The sequence below is a fragment of the Cydia splendana genome, unplaced genomic scaffold, assembly GCF_910591565.1.
Source record: "Cydia splendana unplaced genomic scaffold, ilCydSple1.2 scaffold_42_ctg1, whole genome shotgun sequence".
NCBI classification, from domain to species: Eukaryota; Metazoa; Arthropoda; class Insecta; order Lepidoptera; family Tortricidae; genus Cydia; species Cydia splendana.
Window position 1 is genome coordinate 489565 of NW_026946887.1, and position 19072 is coordinate 508636.

At 36.3% G+C, this 19072-nt stretch overlaps 1 protein-coding gene across 1 annotated transcript in view; it reads left to right on the plus strand.

Annotated features, from left to right (window-relative positions):
- Positions 1-14167, plus strand: part of LOC134805569 (uncharacterized) — a 177279-nt gene extending 163112 nt beyond the window's left edge. The window contains exon 2 of the mRNA XM_063778844.1: positions 10988-14167. Within this exon, the coding sequence (XP_063634914.1) occupies positions 10988-13970 (2983 nt within the window). The 3' untranslated portion in view covers positions 13971-14167. The remainder of the gene's footprint in view (positions 1-10987) is intronic.
- Positions 14168-19072: the final 4905 nt, after the last annotated feature.

Sequence of the window (19072 nt, forward strand, 5' to 3'; positions counted from 1 at the left end):
ATTCGTCATCGCGGTCCCTATTTACCGATTCGCGAACAGACCTAACTGAATCGCGAACAGACGGCGCTCGCGGCGGCGGCGCAACAACGGGTGGCACTAAAGTATTCGACCGACTGCGAACTACCACTGTATCGTCATGACGCTTGTCTGAGTGTAGCGACTCATTTTTGTTTTCACCACTAGTTGTCCGGTTGCCACTGGTGCCTTTGCTCCACGTATTGGTCTCGCCGGACGTAGTTTTGCCCGACGAGGGGGTAGGCGTGGGGACAGGCGGGTCCCGCTTGCGTGAGCGAAGAGTTCTTCCGTCCTGTAGCGACATCTTCTTCTTTCTTGATTTTTACGCACACAACACAACACTTGAAACACGCGGGGGGTCCCTAACTATATACAAATTTACCTGCCTAACGCCTATGCTCTGACGCTACCGAGCGCAACGTCAGTGCCCCTAAGCGTGGATCCCTCGGTGCACTGAATCTCCCGCAATGGCTAAGTGCAGTGCCTAGAGCGTTCGAAAGCAGTGTGATGGTATCACCATGTGACAAATACAACGAAAGTTGTCAGCAACGAAAGTTGCCAGGACACTTGAGTGGAGGAAAACCTACAACACTGCACGGTCCGCCGGCAAGCCGGTAATGGTGGGTTATGGAAAGGTAGTTAGGTAGGGCCTGAGCCGAAGCGAACTTCGGGAGGCTCAGCGCGTTCGTTTTTCTTTGTTCTTCTGAATCAAGTATAGCTTTACTTAAAATTCAGCGCGTACGTGTTTCTTTCTTCATTCGGCAACGAAGGACCATAATTGTCGAGCGACCATAAAAGTCAGGAACGTACACGGCGACTGGACACGCTGGCTGGACTGCTGCAGGTTACCTCCTTGTTACCGCCACCATTACCGGGATGTGTTGGGATTTAATGATAACACATTATTTAGTTATAAGAAAACTTGTAGAGTGTTGGGAGGCTGTTGCCTCTGTTGATGCTTGTAGATGAGTGTCTAGGCACCCAGGGTGTGGGCGTTATATAGGCGCGCTCCCCACCGTAGGCACTTAGGCCACGCCTACTGAAGGCGTGGGTGTTACGTGCAGAGTCAGTAATTGCTTTAGTCAACCAATGCTTGCTTATTCTATTACATGTTATACATAATTAGGGAAAGGGTAATATGATTTATTAGGAACAATGATTGACTTAAAATTAGGCACATCAACACAAGTTACAGTGATAAAAATAGACACACATTAGTGCAATAATTAAATGGGCACACAAAGTAGAAATATAAAAACACTTAAAATTAATACAAAACATACATGATTAAGAGCTATATACGACATGGTGTATGTGGCACTAGCAGCCCATACAAGCATTATACAAATCTCTGCGAGAAACAGGGTTGCCGGCCGCGTATCCCTATCCGTCTATATCTACTTGGCTTGCAACCCTTCGTTTCCCGGCCTCTATAGTAATGTACTATAAAGTAACATGGTGTTTTTTGAAACTTTCAAGATTTCTCGAGAAACTCGAGAAATCCTGGTTGAGAATTCCCGTGTCTCCAGAAATAAATAATTGGCCAAGCACGAAGTCAAGACTACGGTGTTCAGAGCACCGTACCACGAATCCCTAGGCGGTTTTAAGTTTGGATACTAATACTAATTGATCCCATACATTTTATTCACGTGGAAATAAGTAATGTCTGGGAGCTCTGGGACCTTGGAGTTTGGATTGTTATTAAAGGCCTCTGGGCTAGGTATGGTATATATAGGTAATGTAGAAGTTATAATTATAAAGCTTCTACCTTAGATATATTTTTTAGAGATTAGAGATTTTATTTACCACCTTGTCGGGTTGATTGATTTATATATCCATACCAAATTACGGCTTTCCAGCACTAATGATCAACCTCATCTTGGAGGTAAAATGAGAAAAAATCGTAAGAGTCCCATTTCGGCCAACCGAAGTCAAGAACGTTTATATAATATAATAGGTCTACCGTTTATCTAAAACGTTCGGTGAAGGCACATTTCTAGTAGAAACAAATTATTCTGAATTTCTCTGTAATTTGTACAAACCATTTCGTAAGCTGACATTCCGCTAAACTGTTGTTTTTACATCTTGCTAGCATCCATAACATATTGAAGTATATTCTTCCACTTGTCTGAACATTTTCAATATTATCTGATACTAGACGGGCCCGCACAAACACAAGCAGGAACTGCGTGTCACGGAAATGAAGATGCTACGGTGGATGTGCGGAGTTTCACGCAAGGATCGCGTCCGAAATTCGGGGTAGTCTTGGCGTCCGTGACATCGCAGACAAACTGCAAGAGTGCCGCCTTCGGTGGTATGGCCACGTCTCGCGCAGACCGGCAAGTTACGTGGGTAACAAATGCCTGGCCATGCCGCCTCCTCCCGGTACGGGAAGAAGAGGCCGGCCCAAGAAGCGATGGCTTGATGTCGTTAAGAGGACATGCGTGCCAACGGACTCACCACCAGGGACGCCGAAGATTGGGCAAAGTGGACACGAAGGAGTCGGAAGGCGGACCCCGGGTCCTCGCGCCCCGCGCGGGGGCACAGCCGGGATTGACGCCAGGATGATGATGATGACTAGACGGGCCCGCAGCTCCGCTCGCGTAAATGAAATAAAAAGTTTGTCTTATGTTTAAATACCGACATTATTATGTATTCAACCCTGCCAGGGTTTAAGTATAACTGTGATAGGGATTTCTTATTTGTAGCCGTTATTTGGATAACTTAATTCGCAAATTTCTCAAAAAATTATGTGATTTGATAAAAGGCAAGATTGTATTTTTTCATCTACGTAGGTATTTATTTAAAACTTGTTTCAACATAAAATTATTATTTATTTTTATAAGCCTAGTTGCAAAAACGTTAATTAGATTAATTTCCGCCTTAAGACGAATATGGACGACCACCGATCATAAATCGCCTTTTCATACAAACGTAGGTAGTCCCCATTCCCCTTTCTGGATATTAACATTACTTACTACGGCTACGGTGACGCAACGACCCAAAGTGAGTCCTGGCCTCCGACACCAGATCACGCCATGTTTCTCGGTCTTGCGATAGCTCTCGCCAGTCGCCAACGCCATGGTTGAGGTTGAGCAGGTCTTGAGCAACTACGTCGTTTCAGCGGTACCTAGGACGTCCACTCGGGCGTCTCCCATTTTGTTGTCCCAAGTACGCTCTCTTCACGGCACGATCCTCTCCCATTCTCTCGAAGTTTCCGAGCCACTAAAGCGGCTAGCTTTGGTCTCTCAATATTTCGCCACTATATCGGAACACATCCTTGTTTCTATGGCAACAAAGTTATATTAAGATATTTGGCTGACTGCTGACTTTACATTTGCTTATTTTCATCAGGTCGCTCAAAAATATCTGAATCTTTCTTTATCTGCCTACATTATAACTTACTAACAACTTTGTATTTTTGGCCCATCTCGGCAGCCCGTTCCCCGGACGAATAGCAAGTGAAAGTCAATCTGAATAACATAACTTAAAAAGAAATTTAAAAGAACAAAATACAAATTATTAATAATATGATAATATTATTTGATTGATAATGATAAGTCATATATGGCATAAGTCACTCGTATATTAGGCTATAGACTAAGGTTGAGGTTGACGGCACTTTTTATTTTACTTCGTGTAAAAAAACGCCGAAATAACTGTATACCAACATGACAAACATAATTTAGGTTACTTTAACTTACGAATAATTTGGTCTAGTCTGTAGCACCACAGAAACGAAACGAGAAAGAGTTGCCGAGAAACGGCCGATCGTCGTAAAATAAGTAAAATAAAGATTGTTATGAAAATTTCTTTAGCTTATTGTAAATTAAATACGTATCGAAAGCGATAGTTTTTATGCTCTAGTCTATTCCCATATTTAGATAATAGATTGAAACAGTTTTTTCTTATCATACGTGCGTCGTATTTGAGAAACGTGTCAAAAACTTTTTTAGAAATTTGTAAGGCGCCATCTCGCTTCTTCCCTCGTTTTTTATCCCGTTCTGGTTTTTCGATTTTATATATATGATGATTATTGATTCTTTCAAACACCAAAATAGTAGAAAATTTAATATACGTCAGAGTTGACAAGCAACTTCGAGCATGAAAAACTAAATCCGTCAAAAATGTATACATACAACCTCATGATAATCTTTGATATAGTCGCAATTGTTGTATTTTAAACTTGTAGACTGGGCAGGCACGACTCAAAAAGGAATAATATTTCAATTAAGTGTGTGATTCGGCATTTCTCGGTTTTTGATGTTTAGGCTTGTTTCTGATACAAAATGTAATTAACGTAAAGTATTACCTAATCAATTTGCTCATGTTTCATATAAGTCACAGAAATAAGTAATAATAAATGTCTAAGTTTTAGTACAAGTAGGGTAATTGCGTCAGTTTACCGTCCAGTACCTGTTTTCGTCCACTTGGCGGAGTTGCTACAAAGAATTGCGTATAATTTGAATATAAACCTACTTTACCGCACAATTTTGTACTTATTGTAAATCAGTTATTAAAAGAAAACATATTTTAGTAGAACTGGGATTCATAATAGTTACTGTCTGTTGTAAAATTCTGAAGTATTTTCTTGCGCGGAATTATTTGTAGTCTCGCCTAAAGTAGGCGGATTGTTGTCTTCAATATAATTCACGGCAGGCTGCCTATAATTACCGCGATAGATGCCACGCGAGTAGCGATTGCCTCGGTACACGTGTCCTCGATAGTGCGGACGCCCGCGGCTGCCCGTACTATTTGTCGCACTCGAATCATTTCGAGTTATGTGTGAGTAGGCGTACCCTGGTTGACCCCTACTTATTTGATTGTGCCATGTGTTCCTGCCGCGGCCTGTAAATGGACGAGTGTAATACTCACCTGGTGGTCTTCCTCGGCCTCCCAAAAACATCTCCTCCTGTGGCTGCGCCCGTGAAGTTGACAACTCCTCGTCCTTGGCAGCTCTTATGGTGTCCTTTAGGGATGTGTAGTCGCGAGCTGTTAATATGAGACTTAAATTACGTGATCTCAGGCCGTCAGTGAAGCATCTAATAGCTAATTTTTCATTAATTGGTTTCAAGACGCTGTAGGCATTGCTGTCGCCGTCGGCCTGCGATATTGTTAGATCTACAAATATTTTTTCTACTCTCTTACCATACTCATCTACTACTCATCATAGTACTGGTCCCCTGCCTTTCTTTAGTAAGTTGAGAGTGAAGCGCGGTTGGGGATTTCTTTGTCAATAGATGCACTTTTATGTCAGCTACGAGGTCCTTACATGAAGTATATGAAGACGATAAACGTAATTTTGCGCTTTCTGTGAGCCGAGTCTTTAAAATGAATTTAATTAAATGTGATTGACTGTCTGCGTCAATCATTTCACTGTATAATTCTATGGAATCGATTAACTTTTTAACGCTGTCCTCGTCGTCTGTTATTTCAGGCAACAAAGACACCGCTGTTTTAAGATTAAATTTCTCCATCGTGTTTTCGCTTTCAATACCCTGTTTCGTACAAAATTCTTCTATTTTATAATATAAGTTTTCTATTCTAATACATATTTCTTTAATCAGAATTATATCACTGCCCTTTATTAAATTTTTTGATATTTGTTTATCTACAGTCTCAGAACATATAAGGTATGTTTTATACAACTCAGTGGCACTTGTTAAATACTTCTGTAATGTTTTAAATGTTCTTTTGTCCTTTGCTAACTTTGAAGTATTGTCCTTAATTTTTTTTAAACTCTCGTACACACCAGAAAGTTCATCGACCATTACATAACATTAGTTTATTTTTTGTATTGTAAAAAAAAAATATTGATTCACTAGTCCGATTAGATTTTTAATTGAGGCACTAATATAAATTGATCACTCACTCACTGTTATGACACCATCACCTGCATAATCACTGCAATCGGGGCGGGTGGGCGCTGCTGTCCTTAAACACCGTCGTCGGCTGATCGCTTGTCTCTCCTTAAAGACCTCCGGAACATGACATGGTGGTTCACTTCTCGTTGAATCATCTTCTTATGACATTTTCGATAAATTTTGTAAATTCCGTATAGCATCACCAACAATGCAATTAACAATATGATGGCTAGTATAATGTTGGTGGTACAGGCGTGAAATTTTAACTGTTCCAAATCGGCATTATTGCTGCCCCCTGCTGCGTTTTGGGCAATAATTACTTCCTCTTTTTTATCCGTCGAAGTCGAAGAGCCCATCTTCAATAGTACGCTGAACAGTTTGTATTTGCGACGATAACCCTGAACACAGTCTATAAAGTGACGCTGCCGATGTTCCACTAAATATCGCCGAAAATATGAATTGTTCTAATGAGGCTGCAAATCGTCTCAATATCTGATCACTCGTGGTGCACATATTTAGTCCGATCACTGACTTTTAAGGGTAACACGCGCGACGCTGTATATGGTCCGATCACTGACTTTCTAAGGAAACACGCGCGGCGCGTGGCGACTGGCTAAGGGTCGCCATGTACGGATGGACGTTTTAATAAATAAAATAGAATATTGATTACATGTGTTTATTGGTCAAACACAACTTACAGACTAACTCGATTACATGATTGATACATAGCTTATATAATAAGAATAAGTACATAAGTACACATACACCACAGTACTCATGAATCCCAGTTCTACCATAATACCAAATCTTAACTGACATTTTTGTCGCTGGCTGTAAGGTTGACGAAATATAAACTTATAAAGTTAGCCGATCTCTCAAACAAGTGTGATCATTGAGATCGGCCTACTTTATATTTCGTCAACTTTACCTTTGTTCCCAAAAACTGAATTTTAACTGTCATATACTATACCGGTCATCCAAAATTATTTTTTCGTCACAGAACTAACAGAACAAAACTACTACTATCAGAACTAACAGGTATAAGTATTGCCTGAATAAAGAAACATTCATTCATTCATTCAGAACGGGATCTGGTTGCTGCTCTCACCGATCCGTTCAAAAATATACAATTATACATACTGTATACAATAATTAATACACACTGTATACAATTAATACATAAATGTAATGGTACCTACTTAATGAAAAGGAATATTGTTTCGATGAATCAGATACTCTCAGTAAAATTTATAGATAGGCCATAGCTGTTAATAAATATTAAATGACTTTATTATCTCTATACGCTTAATAACTCTATGTGCTCTATTGTGAAAAAAAAAACACAACGACAGTGAAGAACGGAATTCTTAATTTAAATTTTTACAGATAAACTCCAATAATAAATATGATTCTTACTGAGCACACTGAGATAGTCCATTGGTTGGAAAGCCCGTTCGAAATTTAAACTTATTTGCATTATAACAAGGTTGTATTTTGTAGATCTTTTTCTCTTTCATACTTATAGTAGGCTATTCAGAAAAAAAATGAAATATCCCACAAAAGTAAGTAAGTAGAATTAAACTTTGTATCAAACATCAAACATCAAACATCAACATTTATTCAGCAAATAGGCCACAAGGGCACTTTTACACGTCAACATTGAATTTACATACAAGCAAAAATAATAACATCAACAATTTTATAAAATAAAACTAACAATTCAATCTAACGTATTACAATTACTAAGAGATGTATATGGTCTCTTAATGTCGAATTACATACAAAATACAGATACAAAACACAAAAAAAAACTATAATATTTAGAGGTGTAAATGTCTCTAGGTGTCAGAACTATAAGATTATATAGTTTATCAAGTTATCCTTAGAGATGTATAGGGTCTCCAAGAGTCAATATCCTGTATAATTAGTACATTCATTATGAGAAAAGAAACATACGAGAGCAGAATGAGGCGTCTCACTGTAATTAATTAATAAAAATAAAGTTACTAAGTATAATAGCTTGTGTTAGCTTAAACAGACCAGTCTCCACAAACAGCACCCGTTCACGAGTATGACGCGTATCTCAGCCATCGCCTCCCTCAACCTTCATTCGGGAAAGTGGCGACCCGATCAACGACGCCACCGTAAGCAAAGACTTTTAAGCGAGCATGACATGTTCAAGCTACCGGCCTATATTAATATTAAAATAGTAATAACATGGGCGTTTTCACTTTTAGGGACACCCCCCGTTTTTATGATGTCCCGCGTGTTCATAAATATTTTACTCCGTTATGTATTCTTTTTTCCTGACTTTAATAATTTATACCCATAGAACACATATTTAACTAATGGTTTCGTCAATAGTTTTAGTTAAGATAAGCATAATGTAATTATAATATATTTTTTAAACAGTTAAAATAACGGTTTTTGACGTGTCCCACCCTAACTTGAAGGTTTTGCAAGTCACATCGTGCAATTTTTTTCTACTAAAGCTGTCGAGTTTATATGTTACCTAGAATCTAAAGAGTCTTACGGGGGACATGAACAAAGTTTTGAATTGAACCTTGCTGCTTTTGAATTAAAAACTAAATCAAATTAACATTACTTGAAAGTTATGCCACCTGACACATCAGGTTTGTAACGATCAAAACTACATTTAAATTTCTACTAATCCACATTAAAATTTGGGAATGGCAACATTAATAACACGTGATCAGACCGCAAACAATTTTAAACCGCCAGTACGCGACAGGAAGTTGTAAAGTGAGCTTGTGTCAGTGGACTGCAGACCGTACACGTTTCGTCAGTCAGGTTTGTGATCAATTTTCTTTAATAATATTAGCTTTTACATAATGCTCATATATTATAGATGGAAATTGATAATCTCGCAACTGTTTTTTTTATAAAAACATAAATATAGTATCTAAGATGAGTTCAGTGTTAAATTATGATTGTAGTAAAGTAGAAAAACGTGACGTCAGGTTTGTAACAAATCGCTCCGTTACGTATAGGCTGACCGACAATGTTACAAAACTGACGTCTATAGGGTGGTATTACATGGGCGTTCCATTCGAAATCTCAATATCGTCAGTAATTTGAAAAAATAACACAGAATGAAAATGTAGTAACAACGCATGAGTTGAATACATACTATTAGGGCGTTTTAACTTTAATTTTTATATAAAGTTTGATATTTTGGTCATGAATACGAGATTTTATCAAAATATTGACGATTATTGATAATTGTTTAGTAGTAGCAAAAAGTATAGGTAGATTGTATAGAGGGGTCCTGTCGTTGTAAATTTTGTAGTCACAGTAAATTTACTGCCATTTATCGACACACGACTAAAACTCAAAATGAAAACGTATAAAATTATCAAAAAAATGTATATATATGGATAAATGCTTTTATTATTTTTATATCATTTTGATCCATGTTCATCCACTGATATCTATGTGTTAAAATTGTTAAATATGAAACGGTGTCGTCACGCCATCTACCCGAACATAGGCTAAAGGTGTGTGCGCCATCTATGCGAGAATGACTATTTCTTGATTTCCTGTTCATCTTATACGAAGTTACATATGTCTTTGGTAGTATGTAGTTAGAATCGTCGTAGTAGGTACAGTTATTTCCAGTAAAGACGACAAACAAAACAATACAGTATGTTGATTGTAGAACCACCATCGCGAACATCTAATGTTTTTTCATCATGCACACTTGCTCGAAAAATACCTTATTTCATGCAGGTGTATTGAAGGACAAAGGCCTATTATTGTTCCCGCGGGAGTTATGGATTGTGAAAAAAAAGCTTTAACTCCCATGGGAGTTATAGCTTTTTTGTTTTAATTATGTCACTATATCGTAAGAACCATGTAAGTTATAAGTAAAATACTTTGTTTAAAGTCATGGTAAAAAGGATTTTAACTTTTACCTTTACCTTTTACCTTTATTATTTAATATTTTTGTTTATGCTTAAAAATATTTAATTTGATTAATTTAATTGGCGTTTTAAATATTTTTACACAAAATGTTCAATCGTGGCTGAATGTGAAGGTTTAGTGACAATTTAGCGGACGTATTTTTGAAATGTCACCGTATTTAATACTGTCACAAACACAAACTGTCATCAAACAAACTGGATTAGTATCACCAAAGACATATGTAACTTCGTATAAGACGAATAAAGTCTAAGGAAAAAACGTGCCTCGGAATTCAAGTAAAAGTCATTCTCGAATAGGTGGCGCACACACCTTTAGCCTATCCTCGGCTAGATGGCGTGACGACACCGTTTCATATTTAACAATTTTAACACATAGATATCAGTGAATGAACATGGATCAAAATGATATAAAAATTATAAAATTATTTATCCATATATATACATTTTTTGATAACTTTATACGTTTTCATTTTGAGTTTTAGTCGTGTGTCGATAGATGGCAGTAAATTTACAGTGACTACAAAATTTACAATGACAGGACCCCTCTATACTATCTATTCTTTTTGGTATCACAAAACAGTCAGTCTAATATAAAATGTCAGTTGTATTAACAAAACTACCGTGAGGTTGAGACATACTTATTACATATATAAAACGGATCACTCACGTACTTACGCATTTTCGACTTAGTACGTGAACGATCCGTGTTATAATTATTTCATGTATAATGTCACGTTTAGTAACTGTTATTTATATTTACTATCTATTTTTTATTACAGAATAAAAAAAACGTAACGACATTTAATACTTAATATTTTTTATATTTCATAGAATAAAATTACAAAACTAAAGTGTATACCTGTTATTTGACCACCCTGTACAAAACCCTTCCAGTGCGAGTTTGACTCGTACTTGATCGATTTTTTTTTCATTCAAACGCCCATAACACGGTTTTGTATATTTTAGGTTTTCCGGACTCACCATGCCTCTTAGTGGTGCAGAAAGAGCTCGGAGGTATAGAGAACGATTAAAACAAGACCCTGAAAAGTTAGAATCAGTAACAAAAAAAAATGTAGATCGAATTAGGTTCACCAAAAAGAAAATTGCACAATTAACGATAGAGGAAGCTGAAAAAAGAAGAGAGAACTGGAAGAAATATCAAAGGGCAAGTCGGATGAAAAAAAAGAATAAAATGGTTACTGAAACTGTACAAGATGAGAATTTAGACCCGAATGAAAATTGTAGTACGTCTCATGGCACGAGTAGACAACCTGCCAACAAAAAGATGCTTAAAAGATTGCGAAAGAAATGTAAACTTTTATCAAACAAATGTAGGCGTATCACAGCCTATAACAGTATTATTATCACTCAGAAGGAAACTAATAGAAAAAAATATCAAAGGGCCAAAAAAGAAATGCAAAAAACCATCGATAATCTAAACTTACAGTTAGAAAAATTGAAAGCAAGACAAGAAATTTTAGAAAGCACAATAAAAAAAACATATCAGAGTAACTGTAGCAAGAACGAAAAAACAGTTATGCAAAAGTTAGTAAGGAATTCGGAAAACAAAAACTTAGTCTCGAAAATGCTAGGACTGAAGTTTAAACCCAGAGCTAAGCCAAAAAAAATACGACGAATTGATATAAAAGAAATTACGCAATTCTACTTGAAAGACGACGTCAGCCGTAATACGGCAGGGAAAAAAGAAACACGGACTAAAAACAAAGAAAAGGTTCAGATACGTTATTTATTGGATACACTGGTTAATACGTTCAAAAAATATAAAAGTGAAGGTGGGCGTTATGGTTTCACGACATTTTACAAGCACAAACCATTTTATGTCCTGTCGCCTGGTTTAAGCTCAAGAAATACGTGCTTGTGCATCAAGCATAGTAACTTCGGTTTCTTGCACACTGCAATGGTCAAACATGGATTAGTCACTGGTGGCATTAAAGAAATTATGAGCAAAGTATCTTGTGACACTAACAATTACAATTGCATGTGGAATAAATGCCGACAATGCAAAGACATAAATGTTGTCTATGAAGTAACCAGTGATGACAAATTGGATCAACCAGTCGAATGGTCACAGTGGGAAAGAGTAGATCATATCTATCAGAAAAATGATGGCGAAACTACTAAAGAAATGCGTACTAAAAAAACAGCAAAGGTTACGAAAACTGGAACCTTAAATGACTTGAAAAATCAGTACGAAAAAGACTTGGTATTGTTTAAGAAACATCACTTTAATATGATTCACCAGCAAGCACAGTACCAAAAGGCTATAACAGGATTAAAACAAAATGAAGCCCTAATTGTTTGTGATTTTTCCGAAAACTACGATGCTAAGCTGGCGAACGAAGTCCAATCTATGCATTATGGAGCGTCTAATCGTCAAATATCCTTGCATACAGGCATGGTATTCTGGAAAGACTACTCGCAATCTTTTTGCACCATATCGGATAACACGAGTCATCAGCCAGGAGCAATTTGGGCACACTTAATTCCTATAATTGATATGATCAAGCAAAAAACCCCGGATACGACAGTAATCCATTTTTTCTCGGACGGGCCATCATCACAATACCGTCAAAAAAAAAATTTTTATTTATTAGCTTACTTTACAGCTAAATATGGCCTCAAATATACGACATGGTCATTTTATGAGGCTGGTCATGGCAAAAACGTTGCAGACGGAATCGGAGGGTCTGTAAAACGTACTCTGGACAAAAAGGTTTGTTGCGGTAATGATGTTGTCGATGCAAAAGACGCGCACCATTTGTTGAAGCAAAGTTTAAGAATCACCAAAGTATTTCTCATTGACGATTGCGAAATCGACCGCATATCGAATATTTTACCTGCTACATTGCCAGTGCTAAAAGGAACTATGCAGTTGCATCAAATTATGACCAGCGACAATGGCGTACCGTTTAAAATAAAATACAGGCATATTAGTTGCTTCTGTGGGGATATGAAGGGACAATGTGGCTGTTTTTCACCACAACCACATTCCGTGACTACGTCTGACGTCTTAATTGCTAAGACGGCAATGTCTAGTAGTCTGTCTTGTGCTTCGGGAGTGATCCCTGAACAAAACCTGACTGACGACATAAGTGAAACAATAACACTTGATAACCAGCATGACAATGTACCAGAGCCTGATCTACCCTTGGACTTGGTAGATATTTGTGTTAAACCTTTTACTGATGATACACCAGAATTGATTGACCATGCCGTATTTCCTTTGGGACACGAAAACAATGTTTTGCTTCGGAATAATCAGGATAGTAATTATCAATGCCAACGTAACACCATCGACGACATACCAGTCATTTATGTCGAAGAAAATCATGAAAGTCTACCTGTAGAGATAGAACCGGTCCGTGAAGACATGGCAGAACTAGCGAAACAGACACCAGAGGTTGACTTAATATCTATTGACGAAATTTCAGTTAATATCCTGGAAACAGACAAGACATCAATGGCTGAAACAATATCAAACAGGAAAAGTCCGATACCTGACATTACCGTACACGTCAAAAACGAACCTGACAAACGCTGTAGAAGTAGATGTCATCCGCAAAAAAAGATTTTGCATCAGGCCGTAGAAAAAGTAACTACACGTTCAGCTAAAAAAAATCTGAAACAAAAGACCCCACTACTGGACAATACTAAACACACTGAAGAAACACAAGAGCTTGAGAAACATGTTAGCAAAAATAGAACCAGAAAACAGTTTTTACATCAGAGAGTAGAAATTGTAGAGACACGATTAACTAAAAAAAATCAGAACATTAAAAGAGAATTGAAGTCACCCAGTGAAGAAAAACAAATACCCGACAAACGTAGAATTAAAAAGGATCAGTCAGCCGCTTTACAGGCTGTAGAAAAAGTCGTTACAAGCACAAATAAAACAACCCAGGAATCAATGAAATGTAAACAAGTTACTGAAAATACCAGTAGCAGAAAACGTCCGCAGCGGTTGCTGACTAGTTTTCTTGATTGTAACAAATGTCTCACCTCTATCTTGGGACAAAAAGGAAAATGTATAGTTTGCCAAAAATGGTACTGTACTGACTGTATTGATGGCAACTTTGGCATTGATTATATATGTGATTCATGTCTGGAAGGTGAGTTAGCAATTTAGTTGCATGTATTGAGTAATAGCAGTATTAGTATTTACTAGTTATCAACAGAACGAAAAAATATTACATCATATGTTTCTTTGTTTCAGGTTAATACCTCGTACCAAATCGAATAGGTATCGACGATTGTCCATACAACACTGTTGTACATCAATATGGTAATCTTTTGTGACGTGGACAAAATTCTAACTATGGCCGACTTAGAGGAGATATATATTAATGACATAAAATGGCCTTGGCCCATTACTCACTTCACACTTGCTGAGAAGTGTTTCGGATGTCGAAGAGAATTAATGAACACTGTATGGCCCAGACATTTCACTTTGTATATGAACCAAGCGGACATTGTGTATTTATTACTGAGCTCATACTTTTGGTGCCATTTCTGTAATTATTGTGTTTATGACCATTTTACAAGCGATGAATGTGAGGTTTGTAATGAATAATTTTTTGTGTGTGTGTTAAAAAATAATTGAGTCATAATAGTGATTATTTTAATTCTCATAAGTACTAATTAAATTACTAATTTATATACAAGGCATAATTTGACTGATATGTATTTGTGTTTTAACTAAGTATATATATTAATGGCGTTATTCATAAACGTTTGTCAAAGTTAGTACGTTCATGATCGTCGTTTGTCCCTCTTTATATCAAAGCGAAAGATGGGGGCAAACGACGATCATCAACGTGTTAACTTTGACAGACGTTTAGGATTTATGAATAACGCCATAAGAGTTTAAATAACGTTTAATGATCTTTTGATTGTACGAAGAAAGTTTATAGCACATTGTAGGTATAACAATGTTCCATGTTAATAGGTGCTTGTTATCAGAGATTATTTAACTTAGTAGGTACGATAGGGTCCATTTCAAAAGAGCTTCTAATACTATGTCATTATGCTTTATCTGTTAAACACAATTTAAAAATCTTTATTATCCATTTCCTCTTAATACGTTGAGTTCTACTTAACAAAGTACAAACTTTTTTGATACGGACCTTTGCCAGGGGTGAAAAAGACACAAAATATTATTTTGAAATGTTGGTTCCTAAGATACAACTTCTTGCCTTCTACGATTTTTTTGGTTATTTCTATAAAAAATGTTTATTTTTGTTATATCATTGTATATCAGTATACCTAAATTACTGCTGTGTATTTTGTTTAAAGTTTTTCTGAGTTGATCATCTACGAATTTGAATACTCACGCTAGTATATATTGAGGTGAAGTGTAGGCATCTAAAAGTGCTCTTTTAGTATTGATTTTTCTAAGAGTTTATAGTTTTGTGTTTTAAAAATACGTATATTTTTGCTACGGAGAAATGTTGACAGTATTGTCGATATTATGTAACATTTGATTTTTCATACTGGAAAGTAAAGCAATACTCGATACTTTCGACAGAATCTGAATGTTTTTTTAATTGTTGATTTAGACTATTACTTTTGTGGTAACTTATATGTGTCAAATGTAGCTCAAATAAAGACTGATTACAATAATTGGTTAACTAATTTATATAAAAAAGTGAGATTTATACTAAGAGTAAAATATTAAGAATATGACTGACATCTAACATATGACTGTCGTTAATAGTGAGATTATTTTTTTTGAAACTGTACCTAAATAAGTAAATTGCAGTATTAATCATTAGTAATGCTAAGTATAACATACTTAACCAATTCGAAGTATTTTTATGTACGTAAGACTGATTATGTTCTTAAATAATTACCGCACTGTCCTATAATAAAACGAATTAATATATTTGCAGTTTTCTCATCTAATATTAAGAATATGACTGACATCTAAAGTATGACTGTCGTTAATAGTGAGATTATTTTTTTAGAAACTGTACCTAAATAAGTAAATTGCAGTATTAATCATTAGTAATGCTAAGTATAACATACTTAACCAATTCAAAGTACGTATACTATGTAGGTACGTAAGACTGATTATGTTCTTAAATAATTATCGCATTGTCCTATAATAAAACGAATTAATATATTTACAGTTTCTCATTACCTTACCGCATCATGTAATCCCAGCCTAAGAATTTTGAGCTTGTCAGTTTTGTAACTGTCCCACTTGCTCAGTTGCTTTGTTTGGTCTCTATTTCGTTTTCTATTAAGCTTTTAACCCAAAGTTTTGTTTTATAGAGAACTACCTAAAAATATACATTAAAAGAAATGCAACTATGAACGATTTTTTCAGAATATTTATCGAAATAAACAAAATAAATAACATAATGGTATCAATCGTTACAAAACTGACAATAAAATTTATTTTCAGGCAATAATAACTGTTTGTTTTATGAAACGACCTGTTTATATAAAAATATAAGTCATTTGCAGCAAAAGAAATGCAAAATATTGCTAATTACTTTTGTAGTTAAAGCGTGTCAACAAAAATTAGATTGTTACAAAACTGACCAGTTTGGACTACACTGTCAGGTTAGTTTATCAATAATTAAAAAACTAAGCGTATTTATGTGGGACTCATCACAGTTTTAGTAACTTTAGAAAATAAACTTCATTATAGATTAGAACATTCAGCATAAAAACATGTTTTTTTTTTAAGTCGTAATTTTCAATCTGGTGCACGATTTAGTGAAAACGCCCACATGTAGCTGTAAGACACGGCATTTTGTGCTCGTATGTTACATGTTACATAAAAAGACAGTATAGCTTCACATAATTACTAGCCTAAGTTGACTTAGAGATGTAAAGGTCTCTAAGTGTCAGAAACATTAAAAATATAGGTATGTACAATCAAAAATAAAAATAAAATATATAAATAAATACTTAGAGATGTATAAGGTCTCCAAGTGTCCAAAACTAAAATTAAATTAAACAATTTAATCAAGCGAGAACATGATTGTCTCATGTGTCAATTCTACTGGACACTAGCATATTTAATTCACAATGTAAAAAAAAATCAATATTTATTTAGCTTTTATTATACTAATGAAATCAAGCTACCGGCTTAAAGGCATCTCTATCGTTTATAAAATCATTTACAGTGTAGTACGCCTTACTTAACAAGAAGCGCTTAATGTGCGACTTAAATTTGTGAAGTGGTAAATTCACTACATCAGTGGGGACTTTGTTATAAAAACGTGTACAGTTCCCGACGAAAGACGTACTAACCTTACGGAGGCGGTGGGCGGGCACAGCAAGTTTATGTTTGTTTCTAGTGTTGTTAATAAGACTTAAGATTGTGATTTATGATTGTATTAATACTTGACATCATTTGTTATGTAGGTAACATAGGAAATATTTGTTTGTACACCTGTAAAGGTAGAGTCTTGGTGATTCCGTGAAATATTGTTACAATAGTAATTACTGGCAATGTAACCCATTTCTCACAAGCAATAAAGATTATGATTATGATTATTATGATTTATAGTTATGGATATCACTGTTAACCTTGAATTCGTGGATGTTTTTCCGAACATACATAATATTCTCTAGTATGTATTGAGATGCAACGGTAAGAATGTTAACTTCTTTGAATTTCTCTGTTAGGGATACTCGAGCGCCCAGTCCATAGATGGAACGTACAGCTCGTTTTTGCAGCACAAATATTGTCTGAATGTTTGCCGCTTTTCCCCACAACAGAATTCCATACGACATAACACTATGGAAGTAACTAAAGTACACCAGCCTGGCCGTCTCTACGTTTGTTAGCTGTTTGATTCTCCTCACTGCATAGGCTGCTGAACTAAGTTTTCCGGCTAGAGTGCCTATATGTGCATGCCATTGCAGTTTGGAGTCTAGAGTGACTCCCAGGAAAACAGTTCGATCCTCAAATTCCAGCGTATCACCTTTTATTTTAATCTTGCTGTTATTTACCTGCTTGACGTTAGGTAGCGTAAACTTGATGCATTTGGTTTTCTTGGCGTTCAAAAGCAAATTGTTTGCCGTAAACCAGTTTACTATGGTAGATAGCGCGTCATGAATGCTCTCGAAGCTATTTTCCTTTCTGTCCACTTTAAATATAAGGGAAGTGTCATCTGCAAATAACACTATATCATGTCTATCTTGCACAACTTTTGGTAAGTCATTAATGTATACCAAAAACAGGAAGGGACCAAGAATTGAACCTTGAGGCACTCCGAGGGCTACCGGGGACCCCGCCGATTGAGTTCCATTAATAACTACTCGCTTAGTTCTATCCGAAAGGTACGATGAGACCAGGTCAAGGGCACTAGCTTTTATCCCATAGCGGCTTAATTTTCTCTTTAAATTTTCGTGATCAACGCAATCAAATGCCTTTGACAGATCACAGAAAATTCCAACAGCATCTTGAGCTTTTTCCCAGGCATCAAATATGTGTTTTAGAAGTACCGCACCGGCGTCAGTAGTTGATCGACCTTTGGTGAAACCAAATTGATTGCTATCAAGCAGTTTGTTTCTGTTGAAATGTGACAATAGTTGATTCAGAATAAGTTTCTCGAACACTTTGCTTAATGCCGGTAGTATTGAAATCGGTCTAAAGTTCGTGGGGTCTGTTCTTGTTCCTGATTTAAACAGAGGAATAATTTTGCTATGTTTCATAATATCTGGAAAAATTCCAGCATCAATGCATCTGTTGAAAATCTCAGCTAAGTATGGTGTAATTGACTCAATAATGGAATCTAATACTTTGACAGACAGGCCCCAAAGATCTTCTGTTTTCTTTAAATTTAAAGACCTGTACAATCGCCCTCGAGCAGGGAAATTGTATTTGGCGAAAAATTAAACGATCTAATGCCAGTGAAAGCGAATCAATCGAAAGCCAACTCACCCCGTCTCTGCACGCCGAACTGCTGGTCGGTACCGACACTCTCCATTGGCGAGCTGATGCTGGAGCAGCTGGGGCGAGGGTTTTTAGCACACAAAATCGACAGTTTTAGCGTAATTTTGATTAATCACGACGAACGAGCTTGCGCATACGGTCATGACCAGCCATCAAATCGATCTACCTTCAACTGGCTTTTATAAACGTCAAAATATTCGATAAAACTACCCTACCTACTGTCGTTAATTAATGCGTTCCATTTTACGATATATAGAAATGACATGTATCAATAAACTAACAAATAAAACTAAACTAGATAGGTATGGTGTCCG